Below are 15,169 nucleotides of genomic sequence, written 5' to 3' on the forward strand. Positions count from 1 at the left end.
TTCCATAGGAACCTGGGAAAAGTAATTTAAGTGTGGAAACATTTGAAAATACAAAATTATATGAAAGACACTAACATCTTTACTTACATATTGCTTCCTTACCTGCCTTCCATTTGAAGAGCTTGTTTGGAAGTTCCGGTAGGGGAACATTGCTCCTAAACCTTGTATCAGAAAGAGTCCTTCTCTACTGAGGAAGATGCCTTATCTGACCAAACACCTTTGGAAGAGACATCTGCCTTGCCAGCTAGATCAGTTTAATCAAACCTGGCAGTCCATGGGGTAACAGATGTTGCAGCTTGGTTACCCTCACATTCCATTATTACTCTTTCAACGTGCATATCTTTGCTCTTTTCCCACATAATGATTGCGCACATACTTTTTCCACATACTGATTGCATGGGCACACGCACACACACAAACACGCACACACACACACACACACTTTAAAAGTTTAATTCATTACTTTATAGGCTTTAGTTTTGCACTTAACTGTGTTGCAAATATTTTTGTCTTTAAACATTCCTTGATATTATTGTTTTAAAATAGGTTATATAAAGGCTTGCTTGTATCACCATGATTTAGCATCTAGTTCTTCAGTTGCAGATTTAGATTGTTTTACATTTTTCACTACTTTAAGCAGTTATATAAAGCAAACTTTCTTTGGTGTCTTTGGGCTGTGTGCCTAGAACTAGACTTGCTATATCATGACTATGTATATGTATCTATAGACGTGTACAAGAACATCTATGAAGCCTGATGTACCCTTTTCATGCCATGGCCCTTATAATATCATCTTCTGGCTGATGAGACTTTGGAATGACATGTTTAAATAGCCCAAAATTCACACAGTGCTCTTACCAACCGGGTAACCGGCCTTGTTATGCCATGTTTGGTTCCTATCCCTGGGAGGACTGCTCCTTTAGAAAGGAAACAGAGGAAATTAAAAAAAAAGCCACACCAAGACATCCATGGCTTTGACAAGTTTCATTCTCTTGGATATAGACATTGTAGACAGGATGGTTCTAAGGATGGATGCATTGGGTATTATTGCTACATGTGAAGAGGTTTCTCAAGATATGGGTTAGGAATAGAGTAGCAAGGGGCAGAGAGTGAGGGCTCAGCTTAGTGATAGAGCACTTGACAAGTAGAGTAGGAAGGGGCAGAGAGTGTTGACCCATCTTAGTGACAGAGCATTTGACAAGTATGTAGAAGGCCCTCAACTTTGATCCCCAACACAGAAAGGAAGGTGAGGAGGAGGGAGGGAAGGAAGGAAGGAAAGAAGAGATAGGGTCTCCTCGATGTATATTCTTGTTCTTGATCCTATTAATGTTAGGAATAGATTCTGTTACACAGTGTTGCTCTTATATATATTCCCATGTGTTAATGAAACTTATAGGCAGAGAGAACCTTTCAGACAGAGAAAATCCCCCATGTTTGGACCTGTAGGCAAGGAGGAATATAATCCTGCAGTTTTAGGGCTTCATATGTAAAAAAAAGTATATGCAAAAAAATGAAGTTATGAGAAAGTAGAAAATCATGAAGACAAGCCCACTGTGCTATGCGAATTAGGGTATTTGTCCTCAGGCCAATGGAAAGTCATTGCTGTATTTGAGTGGGGATGACACACACCACAAGATGCTTGCTGTGCAACTGACTGTGGAGTGTGGCGGGCAGGTGCGAACTGAAACAGGGAGGCTACTTGGTGACCATTCCTGCAGCCAAGAGGGTGATTGAAATAAGGCTTGGGGCCATGAGAATGACCTGGCTTCCGTGAAGAACCATTGTGTGAATAGATTCTACTGGGGAAAAAGAAGGCTGTTTTGAGGTAGGGAACTGAAAAGGCTGTCAATATTATTATCACCGATAATACTCTTTACCTTGTAGATAAAATTAATTTCCGACTAATCTCAGTGGAGACAAGCAAGGGCGCTGATCAGCTGCACTGTAGGCGAAAGCCAGGATGGAATGTGAGGAGGGCTGGAAGGTGGTTCTCCAGGCTCTGTGGTGGAGACTTTGGGGGAAACCACATTGATGCTGCAGGTATCTGGATTTATGTATCAGTGAGGAGAAAGTGCCCCTGAGGTGGAGCTCAGCAGTACAGGTCGATGCCTTTCCTTCCCTTCTTCTGGAGTACTGTTGTTGTCTACACCTTTAATTTTCCTAGTTCTATATGGTTAGTGGAAATCCCTTTGTTCCCCTCTTGCCCGACTGTGGAGGAAGGAAAGGAGAGATAGGGTCTCCTCGATGATTCTATTCTTCATCAGGTTTTCAGCCTGCTTTTCTGCTTTTAGATTCTTACTCACCTCGGATTCCTTTGTTATTGCATACTCTTATGTTCTGAGTCTGCAGCTCTCTCGTTCTCACTCCCCATGTAGCCTTTAGCTTTTAGAATTTCTTGCTTTGATGAGTCAGTCACAGCTTACCTAATGTCTTTTCTAAAAATATTTGTTGACCAATTTCTTTGACTATTGCCATTTCCACTTTTTTTTTTTTTTTTGCTTACAGTATTTCCACTCATTTATTCTATTGAATTCCCTTTAGAAACATATTTTTTCTTCTATAAGGTTTGTGGGAGAGCAGATATAAACAAATTAAATCAATCAAATGCAGTTAGATAGCATAGTCTAAAGGACAGTTCTTAGAATTTTATTTAATTTTATTTTATGTGTATAGGTGTTTGGCTACATTTATATATGTATGCCATGTATATGCGTGGTGCATCCAGAGGCCAGAAAGGGGTAAGACCTTTTGGAATTGGAGTTACAGATGACTGTGAGCCACCATGTGGGTGCTGGGAACCAAAGTGTGGTTTCCTGCAAGAACAGCAGTGCTATTAACTGCAGAACCATTTCCCCAGCCCTTAAGTCTTTTTCTTTAAACACAAGACTATAGCTTTATTTTCTTTATCATTGCTCGAAAGTTGTTGATATTATACATAATCTAGCTATCAGCTTCTTGAGGAAATTCAGCAAATACATAGCTAGACACAGTTGAAAATAGCTCCTTTAGACTTCAGTTTCTTCCTGGGTGGTCTTGTTTTCAAATATTCATCTTTTGAAATTTTCCCTGGCAGCACACAGTTATTGAAAATGCTTGGATTTCTTTCATCAAGATCAGTAAACATGGAGGATAAGGACTGTGACAGGTGGAGCATAGCTTTTGCTTCCTGTGGCTTAAGAGGAGCCCGGCTTTGTTGAGTCACTTTAGGATTGATCTCACAGAAATTTAAGAGAGAAGAGAGCCTGGAATTTAGATCCGCCCCACCCCTCTGCCAAGACCCCTCACTAAATGGAGCCCAGGAGGTACATCATACACCCTGGGTCTTGCTAAGAAAAGAACACTTTGCAGTTCCCTTAACATTTGCAGGTGCTTGACAGTCTTGTTTCTGGTTGGATCTCTCTCATCTATACCATAGCAATGAGATGCTCAGTAAAACTGAATTAAAAGGAAAATAATTGTGCACTTGCAGAGACTTGTTCAACAAGACAGACATCAGAGGCAGATTTAAAATATGAACTTTTGGAAAATATTTTCTAAAAAAAAATACGGTATCCACAAATGAAAAGGATGTGTCCTAAATAGATCAGATATATGTTACTTTACTTAGCAGTAGGTTTCTATGGTAACATCATGTTCCTTTTATAAAAGAAAAATCTGAAAAGAAATGTTTCGGAACAGTCTAACCGAGCTCATGCTCTTGATAATGCAGACCAATAGAGCTGCTCTTGGCCGTGTAAGCATTAGAGGCTGGCAATGCCTTTGCCTATTTTGCCTGGTACACTGAGGTCTGCTCACTCACTGGAGTTGAAGCACTTGAGCTGGGCACTACAGACTCGCATTTTCTCCTTCTTACTTTCTCACTCAGTGAGTACTTCCTTCCACCCAGGACTTCTTTGGGAATAGCAGTCTCATCAAGCTCAGGCAATAAAGCTCCCAATGTTTTGCATCAAAGTTCAGATGAAGAACTTTACACAAAACAATAAAGTAGAGAAAATAAATTACACCCATTTCTTTTTCTCCCATCTCTTGTGTTTTTGCAAGTATTGATATTTTTCTCTGCTTTGAAGCCTGAGGACTGCCTCTGCTATCTGTCTGTCTGTCTATTTATCTATCTATCTATCTATCTATCTATCTATCTATCTATCTATCCTCTATTTATTAAAATACCTATGTGTGTGTGGTACACACACCCAACACTCACACTCACATACACACCCATATTCACACACACACACACATATACATGTTATACATATACATATGTGTGTGTGTATACACTCACATGTGAGAGTGTGTCCTTGTGTGCTTGCATGTGCATATCAGAGGCTGCCATTAGACTTCTTCCTTGATTGCTTTTTACTCTGTTTTACTGTGGCATGATCTTTCTCTCTCTCTCCCTCTCTCCCTCTCTCTGAAATTTGACTAGTCCAAGCCACCTAGCTCTCCCCACCCCTGGGGATCTTGTCTCATGACATTTATGTGGTCACTGGGGATCTTTACTCTGATCCTCATGCTTGTATGGCAAGTGCCTTGTACACTGAAACACCCTTCAAGACCTCTTTGCTGGTTTTCGATTTTGAATGACAGAGTGTGTTCTCTGCTGTATCTTTGTCCTTTATGAGAAAGCCTGAAATTGCTTACCAAGACTAGACAGAAGCCGAGGAGCCAATGTCCTCATTGTGGCTCACTGATAGGAACAGTCACTTGTGGTCCATTCCCTCGCCTGTTAATCCATTGTAGGCTAATGCATCTCACAGCACACCTTTAGGCCTTTTATCTTCAGGTTTGACATCCTGCTTGTGATACCCTGTCAAGCTAGATACTCACGAAGGAAGGAGTGAGTATTTGTACACTTACATTCTTCCCTGCCTGTCAAGCCCTCTTCTCTACATCCTGTCAAGCTGCACCAGCTCACCAGAATGTCCTCTGACTCTGAAATACTAACACCATGGAGTCTCTTTCTATTTTCAAACTCGGCCAACATATTCTTTCAAATGCAGTTCTAAACATGAAAAATTCTTATCTTTCTAGAAATGTTGGCCTCTAAATTGAGGTTATCTGAGTTCTAAGGAATGGGTGTTTGATACAGTGCTTAAGAAAAAACATTGGCTTCAGTGAGTTTATTTGAGCAGTAGCACAACATTGTACGTCCTGGGCAGTTAAGGGATTTTTTTCACAAATACTTTTGATGAAATGGAGCATTTACTTACATACTGATTTGCAGTGGTGCTGCTACACTTTGAACCTTGATTCTTTATGATTTCTTTGGGTGTTGCATATCAGATAGCCTGAGTATCAGATATATACAAAATTCATAACAGTAGCAAAATTATAGTTATGAAAAAATTTTATGGTTGAGGGTCACCACAACATGAGAAACTGGGTTAAAGGGTCGCAGCATTAGGAAGGTTGAAAACTCTGACATACAAGCTATGTACTGATGTTCGCTTTGAGTTTAGATCTTACATTCTCTTTGAGGCCCATATGTTAAAAGTTTGGTCACCAAGATGGTAGCATTGAGGAGTGGAGCAACCTTCAGGAAGTGGGGCCTGAAGGGTGGCCCTTAGTTATTGGAGCTACACCTTTGAAGGAGACGTAGAGCCTTGCCTCTTCTCTCTCTGCATTGATCCCTGCTGATATGGTATGCCACAATAGACTTCTACTCTAAGAAGCTGCCTTATCAGGAGCCCAAAACAGTGGTGCCAATTGATCACAGGCCAGAACCTTCCGTGCTATGGGCCAAAGTGAGGCTTTTCCTTACCAGTTAATTGTCTCAGGATGGGGAGATGGCTCAGCGGGTAATAGTGTCTACAGTGAAAGTAAGAGGACCTGAGGTAAAAGCTGTGCATGGCTGTGCGAGTTTGGTACTTCAGCACTGGGGGACAGAGACGCCTGACTCCCAAGAGTTGGCTGGCTAGTCAGCCTGTCCAAAGAGCAAACTTCGGGTCTGGTGAGTGATCCAGTTTCCAGTAATAAAGTAGACAGTGAGAGAAGACAGCAGTTATACTCCTTCAGCTGAACCATGTGGATGCACGGGTGTGCATGCCTGCACATACTCGTGTGCATACGTCCCACACAAATAAGTTGATCATCTCACATTGTATTATGGCTCTGAAGGTTGACTAATGCAATTTGAAAGTAATGCATACATGTTATCAATATGTTAACATTCTCTTTATATGAGATTTATTCGAATCACATATGTAGCCCATGTGTAAACTGTAAATGTTATAACTAATTTGAACAATGACACCCACAGTTTACAGTGAGCACCATGAGGCATTTAGTGATGACTTTGCTTGGGGAGATGCTGTGGGGATCATATGTCCATTGAGTATATCCTAATAACCTGTGTTTGCCACATGACATCACACAGTTTGTATTTATTTAAGGGTCTAAACTTGTGCCTTGATTTGTGACACATGAATGGTGTGTGTGTGTGTGTGTGTGTGTGTGTGTGTGTGTGTGTGTGTAGTCCCAATTTCTATGGAAGGGTGATTTTTCTTTAAGTGTCCCGTGTCTTATTTCTTTTGGGGACATTGCCTGGTTCCTGTGCATTGCAGTCTAAGGTTTCACAGGGATACCAGCGCCCTGTGCTTTACTGGGGACGAGGTCTCCATGCTGCAGTACCCCATGTTTTGCAGACATCCTTAGCATTGGAATGGGCCTGTGTTCTTGTTCCAGGGTTTTGGTTTGCAGACTGGCTTGTGAGCAGATGCTGTGACTCATATCAGTGTGATGATAAACAATTAGGAGCTCTAAAACATTGGAAAATTTGTCAAGAAATTTCCCCTCGTCAGGTAAAATGATGAAGCATGTTGAAACAGGCAGAAAATATTAGCAAGGGTACTTTTCTGCGTGATCAGTTTTTCAGAGGCCTGTGCCGTCTACTGTCATTGAGGGATTTTATAATGCTAGGTTGTAAGAAACCAGCAGTAAGATGAATGCATCTTCTACCCAGAAATGAAACTGAATTTGTCTTCAGAATGCAACTGATTGCTACCCTCTGGATATTGACTACCCTTGCATAATAAGTGCCTTACTTTTTATTGGTTACCTGTTTCTGTATGACCCTTGAATTCTCCTTTGACTAGTAGCAATATTTTACTGATTTGAATTGGTGATTAGTCATGGGGTTTTTGTTTTGCATGTATTAATTTTTATTTGAATCAAAAATGAATTTTATCTTTTAAAAAATTGCCCTTTGGGGCTAGGGCATTTGTATTTCATTTTTAAGATATATATATATATATATATATATATATATATATATATATATGATATATATACACATACACATCCAAGGAGGCTGGAAGAGGGTGTTGGATCTCCTGGAATTTGAGTATAGACATGGTTGTGAGCTGCCATGTGGATGGTGGGAACCAAATTTTGGTCCTCTGAAGTGTAGCCCAGCTCTTATCTTAACCTTTGAGCCATTTCTCCAGTCCCCAAAAATGAAGAGCTCGTTCAAGTGATCCTGTGTATCAGGTAACTAGGGTTCTGGGTTATTGCTATTAATATGAACACTTATGTGCTGAGATTTTTATTCTTCAGTTCTCTGAATAGAGTTTAGGGGGTATATATCATGTTTTCAATAATGTTACTATTCCACACTATTTTTTAAATCATTTGATGAGTGTGAGGAGTGGAGTCTTAAAATTGTAATGAATTCACATGAAATGGTCTATTAAATAATTTGAAAGAGAATCCATCTGGTTTAGGCTTCAGCTAAAATCCCTGAGCCTCAAGTACGGTCCTTTGTATGAAATACATTTGAATCTCAGTATTTTTAAATTATAAAGAACCAGCTTCCTGCTGGTATCCTCAGCATTTGGTAACAACAGCATCGATAGCCCTTTGTAATTGTTGGGTATTGCAGAGGTGGCAGATAGGATAAAATAATCTTAGGAGAATCAATTAGCGTATGACATCCAACTCTACAGTCAGAAAACAAAACCCTGCTTCCTAGTGCTAACCTCTGTTGTTATCTCACAACTGGCAACCCGAATCAGTCAGAGGCCTACCAGTTTCACTCAAGGGCCTTGCTGCATTTGAAATTCATGCCATATTTCACAGCATCATTATTTTGCTAGGATGATAAGAGGCAACTTAAATTTTACATCTAGCGCCCAGGATATTCTCAGTGGGATATGGAAATAAGAAAGTCGTATGAATACAAATAGCTCGGAGCCAGAGAAACATGAAAGTCATTATGCAAATACCTGACCAGCCTGGGCTGTCTTCCACAGACACCAAAGAGATACTCTCTCAAGCAAAAGAAAAACAAACAAACAAACACACACACACACACACACACACACACATTCCCAGACTATTATTCTTAGAACAGTAAATGTTGCTTTACTTGACCAAAAACAAAACAAAACAAAACAAAACAAAAAATCATACAAATTGAAAATTTTGAGATAGAGCATGGATGTGACTCTGAAAAGTGGTCACAGGAGAAGGCAGTGTCACCATGAAGCAGGGGCTGGACTGATCCAGACACAAGCCTAGAATGCTCACTGCCAAGAGACGCTAGAACAAGGTGGGGGTGGGTTTTCTCCTCTAGCTTCCTGAGGGAGTATGGCCCAGCAACACTGTCACAGTGTGATAGGAGAGGCCTTTGCCCCCTCTAGGTGAACGTTGCAGAGCAGCAGGAAGCAAGCGGTGACTCTAGTGTTGAAGGCCCTGAGTTCCCGAGGCTCACAAGACGGGCTTCTAGATTCAGAGGCTTATAGCTCTAAGCCTTGGATAAAAGAGGCTTATGGCTTCAAGCTTTCGGAGCTGGAGGCTCATTGTTCTTCGTGGTCAAGTTGGAACTCTTTGCTCTGGGCTCAAATTGCCAGTCCCTACACGCTAGGGTTGCAGTCCCTGAGCTCTGCCTGTACCTTGACTCTTCATCATTGGGTAGCTCCCTCAGACCCTTCTAGCCACCAGGACCTCTGCTGCTCATGGCTTCAGTTCCAGTCTCTGACCCTGAACGGATGCTTGGCTCCTAAAGCCTTCTTTCCTCATGGTTTCGGCCTTCAGTTGCTCTCTGGAGCTTTTCAGTTGTCTCCCAAAGTGACAGTGTACAGGTGTACACAGCTCTCTATGGTTCTCTGGTGTTCTGCATCCTCTCCTCACTGCTACTGCTGCTGCCTGGGCTGGAAAACCCTGGGGTCTTGTCTGATTCTTGGATATCTACCAGCATGTTCTACCAGTGATGAAGGCAAGTATGCAAAGAGGCCATTTGGGAGACACTTTTATTGGCCTAATGTTGGATGACAGTATGTAGTGCATAGGAGAGAAGGCTCTATGACAAACCCAAAAAGGATGGAAAACAGACTGCTCTCTTACACAGCCAGAGGAAAGGCACAGAAATATTTGTTGTGCTCAGCTATAATTCTGCCAGTTAAAGCCTTACCCGGACATAACGACCAACCTCACAAACCTTGCGTAAGGATGAGCAATCAGAAACCTTAGGTAGGTACAGTTTCCTGTCTGTCAATCATAAAGGTGTTCTTGCTGGTTTTGACTCTCATAGGACTGTGATTGATAGAACCTTCCAGAATAATTGCCAAAGGACACTCTGGGGGCAGTTGCAGCAGGATCATGTGGTGATCACTGGAGTTTTGTTAGGTTGAATGTCAATACAGGAACACAAATCTCAAACAAGAGATAGTGTTTTCTATAGGTAAGTATGAGTGAGCATGGCCTAGAAGAAAAGGCTCCCTGACAAACCCCAAAAGGATGGAAAGTAGCCCTACAGTTACCCCAAGTTCCATATTCCAATGTGCTAACAGTTCCTTGAAGTTTTTATCATATCAGAACAAAAGAAGTAAAAAATGGGGCATTTTCAAGACTTATTTGGTAGAAACATTAGAAAGTCGGGTTACAGCAAAGTGGGCTAAACTTGGGTAAACTCTGCTGTAGGTGTTGGATGTATTTTCAGCTCTTTAGTTGACTGGAAACTAGAAGTCGGCTTGTACATTCCGAAGGATTTACCTAATGATTACCTAGGTGTTGGGTCAGATAGAGAGGAAAGTAATAGGTACCTATTAAGGGGCTAAAGATGCCTTAAGATAATTTGGCCCTTGAGTTGTAGTATTCCACCTTCCCACTTTCTTGTAAAGGTTCCCACCAGCTTGCAAAGTTTCATTGGAAGGTGTGTGGCTGTTTTCAGGACTTTTCATTCATAAATTCTCTATCCTTGTGTAAGCTGTGGCAGCTGTGACTAGAGCAAGACCTCCTGAAATGGAAGCCACAACATGAGCTGTGCTTGCAGTGTTCTTTGCTGTTGGCGTGGGGTTCCTTCTTGGAGAGCTTGGAACATTGACCCAAAGGTGGGCTGTCTGTCTGGCAGCCCTTTGCCTCAGACAGCCTCCACAAGGGAACAAACTGGCAGCTCGGATTCAAGGGCTGAGTAGCCAAGAAGGAAAGGTTTGTTCATCCACTAAAGAGAAAACTCCATTATATTAAAGGATGCTTTTATGGCATAGAAGATTAACACTCTTTATGGTACTTAGAAGGGTACAACCAACCCATGGCCAAGGCAGAACTATGTCCATCTGATGTGCCTGACTTTGCTCAGACCCATAGTACTGTGCTAGGATTTAGTGCCTACAGAGCCGTGTGAAAATACATTTCTGCTGTAATGATTTGTTGCTGCTACCATGGCAAACTACTGAAGATCTTTTGATCTGAACCTGAGGAAGTTCTGCTAATCAAAAACCTGAAAGTGGGGAGGTGGCCTTGGAATTATGTGGTAGGCCAAAGCTAGAGATATTTTGAATAGAAAAGCCTAGATTGCCTTAAGAAGATCATTGATAGAAATGGCGTGTAAAATGCTCTCAGTGACTGCTCAATAAAAATGGAGTAACATAGCAGAACAGTACTGCATGGCCTTGTGTGATGTGTAAATTGCCAAAGGTAGGATATTATTAGATATAGCAACAGCAATGTTGGTGTCTTAGGGTTACTATTGCTGCAAGGAGACACAATGGACACTCTTATAAAAAAAAAATTCAATTGGAGCTGGCTTACAGTTCAGAGTGTAGTCCATTATCATAGTGGGAAACATGGTGGCATGCAGGCAGACACGGTGCTGGAGAGGAAGCTAGGTCTCTCTCTCTGAATCTGTAGGCAACAGGAAGAGTGAGCTTCAGTGGGCTTTGAAAACCTCAAAGCCCAACATCCAGTGACACACTTCCTCCAACAAGCCACTCCTACTCCAACAAAGCCACACCTCCTAACAGTGTCACTGCCTATGAGCCCATGCAGCTTTTTTTTTTTCCCCCTCAAACCATTGCAGTTGGCGAGGGCTTAAGAAACATTGTGTTAGAAATTTGGGGTAGGAGACAGGCAAAAGTACGGCTTAAGGTTTTTGTTGTTTGTTTGTTTTTGAGACAGGGTTTCTCTGTGTAGTCGTGGCTGTCCTGGACTTGCTTTGTAGACCAGGCTGGCTTTGAACTCACAGCCATCAGCCTGCCTCTGCCTCCCTGAGTGCTGGGATTAAAGGCGTGTGCCACCATGCTCGGCTGTCTAGTTTATTCTGACTGATTATAGTTAAAAGAAAGATGGGGGTGAAGAAAGAGATAAATCAAGAGAACTATTAGCATATGAGCGCAGAATCAGTGATTTGGGGGACTTCTTAGCATATTCAGATTGAAACAGATTCTGGAAAAGCAGATTGACTATTAAGAAGTGCTGTGAAAAAAAGACGAGCAGCCATGACCTTCAATTCTCTATGCCGTGTGAGGATGTTACTTGATGATTCTGTTCCTGCCTGTCTTTAGTATAGCAAGGGAGGCTAACCACTGTGTATATACACACGTACGTACATACATACATACATACATACATACATACATACATACATACATGAAGTCACCATAAGAATTTTAAGGCAACCAGAAGCCAGAGACAAGTGGATCTTAATTGGGCAAGTGTATTAAATGATCTGTTTTAGTATATTGTAGGTGGCATTCTGCTGAGATCGGTGTGAATTAAGCCTCAGAGAGTAGCTTTAAAAAAGTCACAGCAGTTTAGTAGTGTTTGAATGATTAGGTTTTACACCTTCTGTTGAGTTTTGAGCCAAGTGAGAAACAGGTCAATAGGAAAGATTGGCTTCTTTGAAACACTTGAGGCAGTAACAACAGTTGACTTCCCCCATGTCATTTTTTTTTCTTATATCTGTCAATTAATTAAAGTTCAGAAAGCCTACAAAGGAGATATGGGAAGTGCGTTAAACGTTTTTAGCAGATAGACTGATAGCGTTGAGTACACGCTTTTCTCCGGTCCTTCAGTGCCCGCTCTGCATTATTGTGGTGCAGTTCTGATTGATGAGTTGCTGGCATGGGTAGGGCGGGAGAGGGGAGAGACCCCAGGAGACGGTCCAGTTTAGAACCAGGCCATTTGGGACGATAGCGAAAACTCAGCTCACCAGTTAGAACTGGCTCTAACGAAGGCTTGTTTTTTTTTGTGATTGTTTGCAGAAAGATTACCACTTTGAATATACAGAGTGTGATAGCACTGGCTCCAGGTGGAGGGTCGCCATTCCGAATTCTGCAGTGGATTGCTCTGGCCTGCCTGACCCAGTGAGAGGCAAAGAATGCAGTATGTTGTGATTTTATTTTGACCATTTGTTTTCCTGATTAAACAGTTCTAGATGCCATTACGATAAACGCAAGACACCTGGCCGCAATGTATATGTAGTGTTGATATCTAGCACAATAGAGCCTTTTTTGAAAACTTTTATTAGTACATTTAAAATTTTTCATTTGTATGTATTTGTGTATACAAGTATTGTCTGTAGGTGCAGGTGGGCTACAATGTGTGTATGGAGGTCAGAGACAGCTAGGGAGAATTTGCTCTCTACTTCCACCATGCAATTTCTGGGGGTGGGATTGCACTCAGGTTGTCAGGCTTGGTAGTAGGTACCTATACTCACTGGGTCTTTCTCAGGACCTTGTGTCCTTCTATCTGAAGTACCTAATGAGACATGTGCAATATTAAAGGGTGTTATTTTTAGAAATCGATTTTTTCTTTGACTTGAAATTATAGAGAGAAGATTGGCAGAATTTATCTTTGAGTTTTATAATAATACTTTTTAATTGGGTAAAGCATGCATCACGTAGAATTCCTCTTTAGAGATCACCTTTTGTCAGGTGGTGTTAGCACATTCCTTTAATCCCAGCACTTGGGAAGCAGAGGCAGGCAAATCTTTTTGGTAGTTCAAGGCAATCTTAGTCTAAAGAGCAAGTTCCAAGACAGCAAGGGCTACACAGCAAAACCCTGTATCAAAAAACAGAACAAATGTGAGATAACCTTTGAGTTGTTAATAAGTATACTCACATTTTTGCCTTTCATCACCACCACTGTCCACAGATATCTTCTTGCCATGAATTCCTTTTATTAGTCATAGAAGTAGTTTAGTTATTTTAAGTGAAACTTGTAGAGAGACTGTGGAGTTGCTAATATTACATCCACTATCTTGTCTTCTGGCAATTAGAAGTCTTAAAATTCAGCATTCTTAATTAACATAGAGAGGTACCATCACATTTATTTCTATTTATAAACTCATCTACTAAAAAAAAAATCTTTTAGTTTTATGCAGTGAAATAGAACAACTGTGGCCCCGGGTTCTAGAGTAGGCAGAGAAACTTTTGGTTTTTCTATGGTCTTCCAAAAGCTTTTATAGAAAGCTTCTGTTTCCAACTGAATGAAATGGGTAAGCAAGTTATTAAACAGGTAACTGACTCCTTGTTCATACAGTGCATGTGTTTCTCACTGGGAAAAGTGAAGCATTAGCTGCAGGTACTGTGGAGACAGCAGTAGTTTAATGGATGGAGAAATCAGAAAAAACAAACAAACAAACCCAAAAACCCCACACCACTATATTTCTTGGTGACTGATTTTAAATAAATGCAGCAAAAGCCTGCTAAGTTCCCATGGCCACGTGATCTAACAAGAGTCAGAAAAGACAGTGGGGTCAACAGAAATGTAGGTGCCACCAGGATGGGGTCTTGACAGTCACTGGCACCCAGGACCTGTTTTCAGTGGGAGCAGAATGTGGTTAAAGAGAAGTGGAGCCCGGGTAACAATATCACAATTGGCTTTTTGCAAATGTGTTTCCTAGAAAGTCTGTATTGTATCTGCCAGTGCTTTGTACCCTGGGGATTAGTTCCTTGGCTCCATGGAACTGGCCTTCTTTGGAGAGACTAGCTATAGCAAATGCTTATTCTGTACATAGGAGGTGTGTTGGTTGGGCTGGCTCAGGCACTTGTTTAAAGTGGACTGTAGTGGACTTTGTTCACCATGGTGATTGGTAGCCATCCCCAATCAGCCTTCCTCGCTTAGAAGTCACATTTTAGTGTTTAGCAGGAAACTGTGAATTACTCATTTTGTTACAGAACCCATGCCTAAGCAGGGGCGATTTCCACTTGAATGCTACAGACACCCGTTTCCAGCAAATATTTTCACAACATTCCATAGGTAATGTTTTGAATTTGCCCCTTCAACAAAATTTTTTTTCAAAAAGTCTTAATAGTCAAATTAAAAAAACATAATATAATTTGAAAATGATGCTTATTTTTAAAACGATACATGATAACTGGGCATTTTTTTTATATCCACTTTTTGTCTGAAATCTGAAGTTAGTTGTCACTGTTCCTGTATGATATTTTTCTTTTCTTCTGGCAGTTGTTGAGCTGGACTTAGTTTTTATTTTTTCTTCTTCTTCTTTTCCTTTGTTATGGTAAAAGCAGGTTATTTCAGAGCTCACAACTCAGTAAACAGATGTGACTAGCTTAGAAGCCCAGTCACATCATAATAGTATTCACATTGCTCACACATCCCCAGGCTTCAGCGCCTTAGATTTTCTACTGCTGATCATAACCACCATTTCTTATTCTGACCTCATAGACATGGTGCTTAGAGCCAAATGCCATTATTCCATCCTGGCCTTGGTTATCTCTGGAATATTTGCATATGTATAAGGAAATATCTTGGGAATGGGGCTCAAGGCTAAACACATAATTCATTTATATTTAATATGTAGCTTACAAACCTCACTTACAATTAGTTTTATGTAACATGGAAAATTACTTGTTAGAGGAAACAGTGCTGTAGAATTTTCTCCTTGTGTTATAAATTCAGATTTGGGTAAATTTGGGCTTTTCAGTTT

The 15,169-nt window shown here is 41.0% G+C and overlaps 1 protein-coding gene across 2 annotated transcripts in view; it reads left to right on the forward strand.

Annotated features, from left to right (window-relative positions):
• Positions 1-15,169, forward strand: part of ELAPOR2 (endosome-lysosome associated apoptosis and autophagy regulator family member 2) — a 160,522-nt gene that overhangs the window by 67,944 nt on the left and 77,409 nt on the right. The window contains exon 2 of one of the 2 annotated variants that reach the window (XM_084784381.1): positions 12,480-12,600. The exons of the other annotated variant lie outside the window; for it this stretch is intronic. Within the exon in view, the coding sequence (XP_084640507.1) occupies positions 12,480-12,600 (121 nt within the window). The remainder of the gene's footprint in view (positions 1-12,479; positions 12,601-15,169) is intronic. 2 annotated transcript variants of the gene reach the window in all.

Source organism: Acomys minous, assembly GCF_964271855.1.
Source record: "Acomys minous genome assembly, chromosome: 6".
NCBI lineage: Eukaryota > Metazoa > Chordata > Mammalia > Rodentia > Muridae > Acomys > Acomys minous.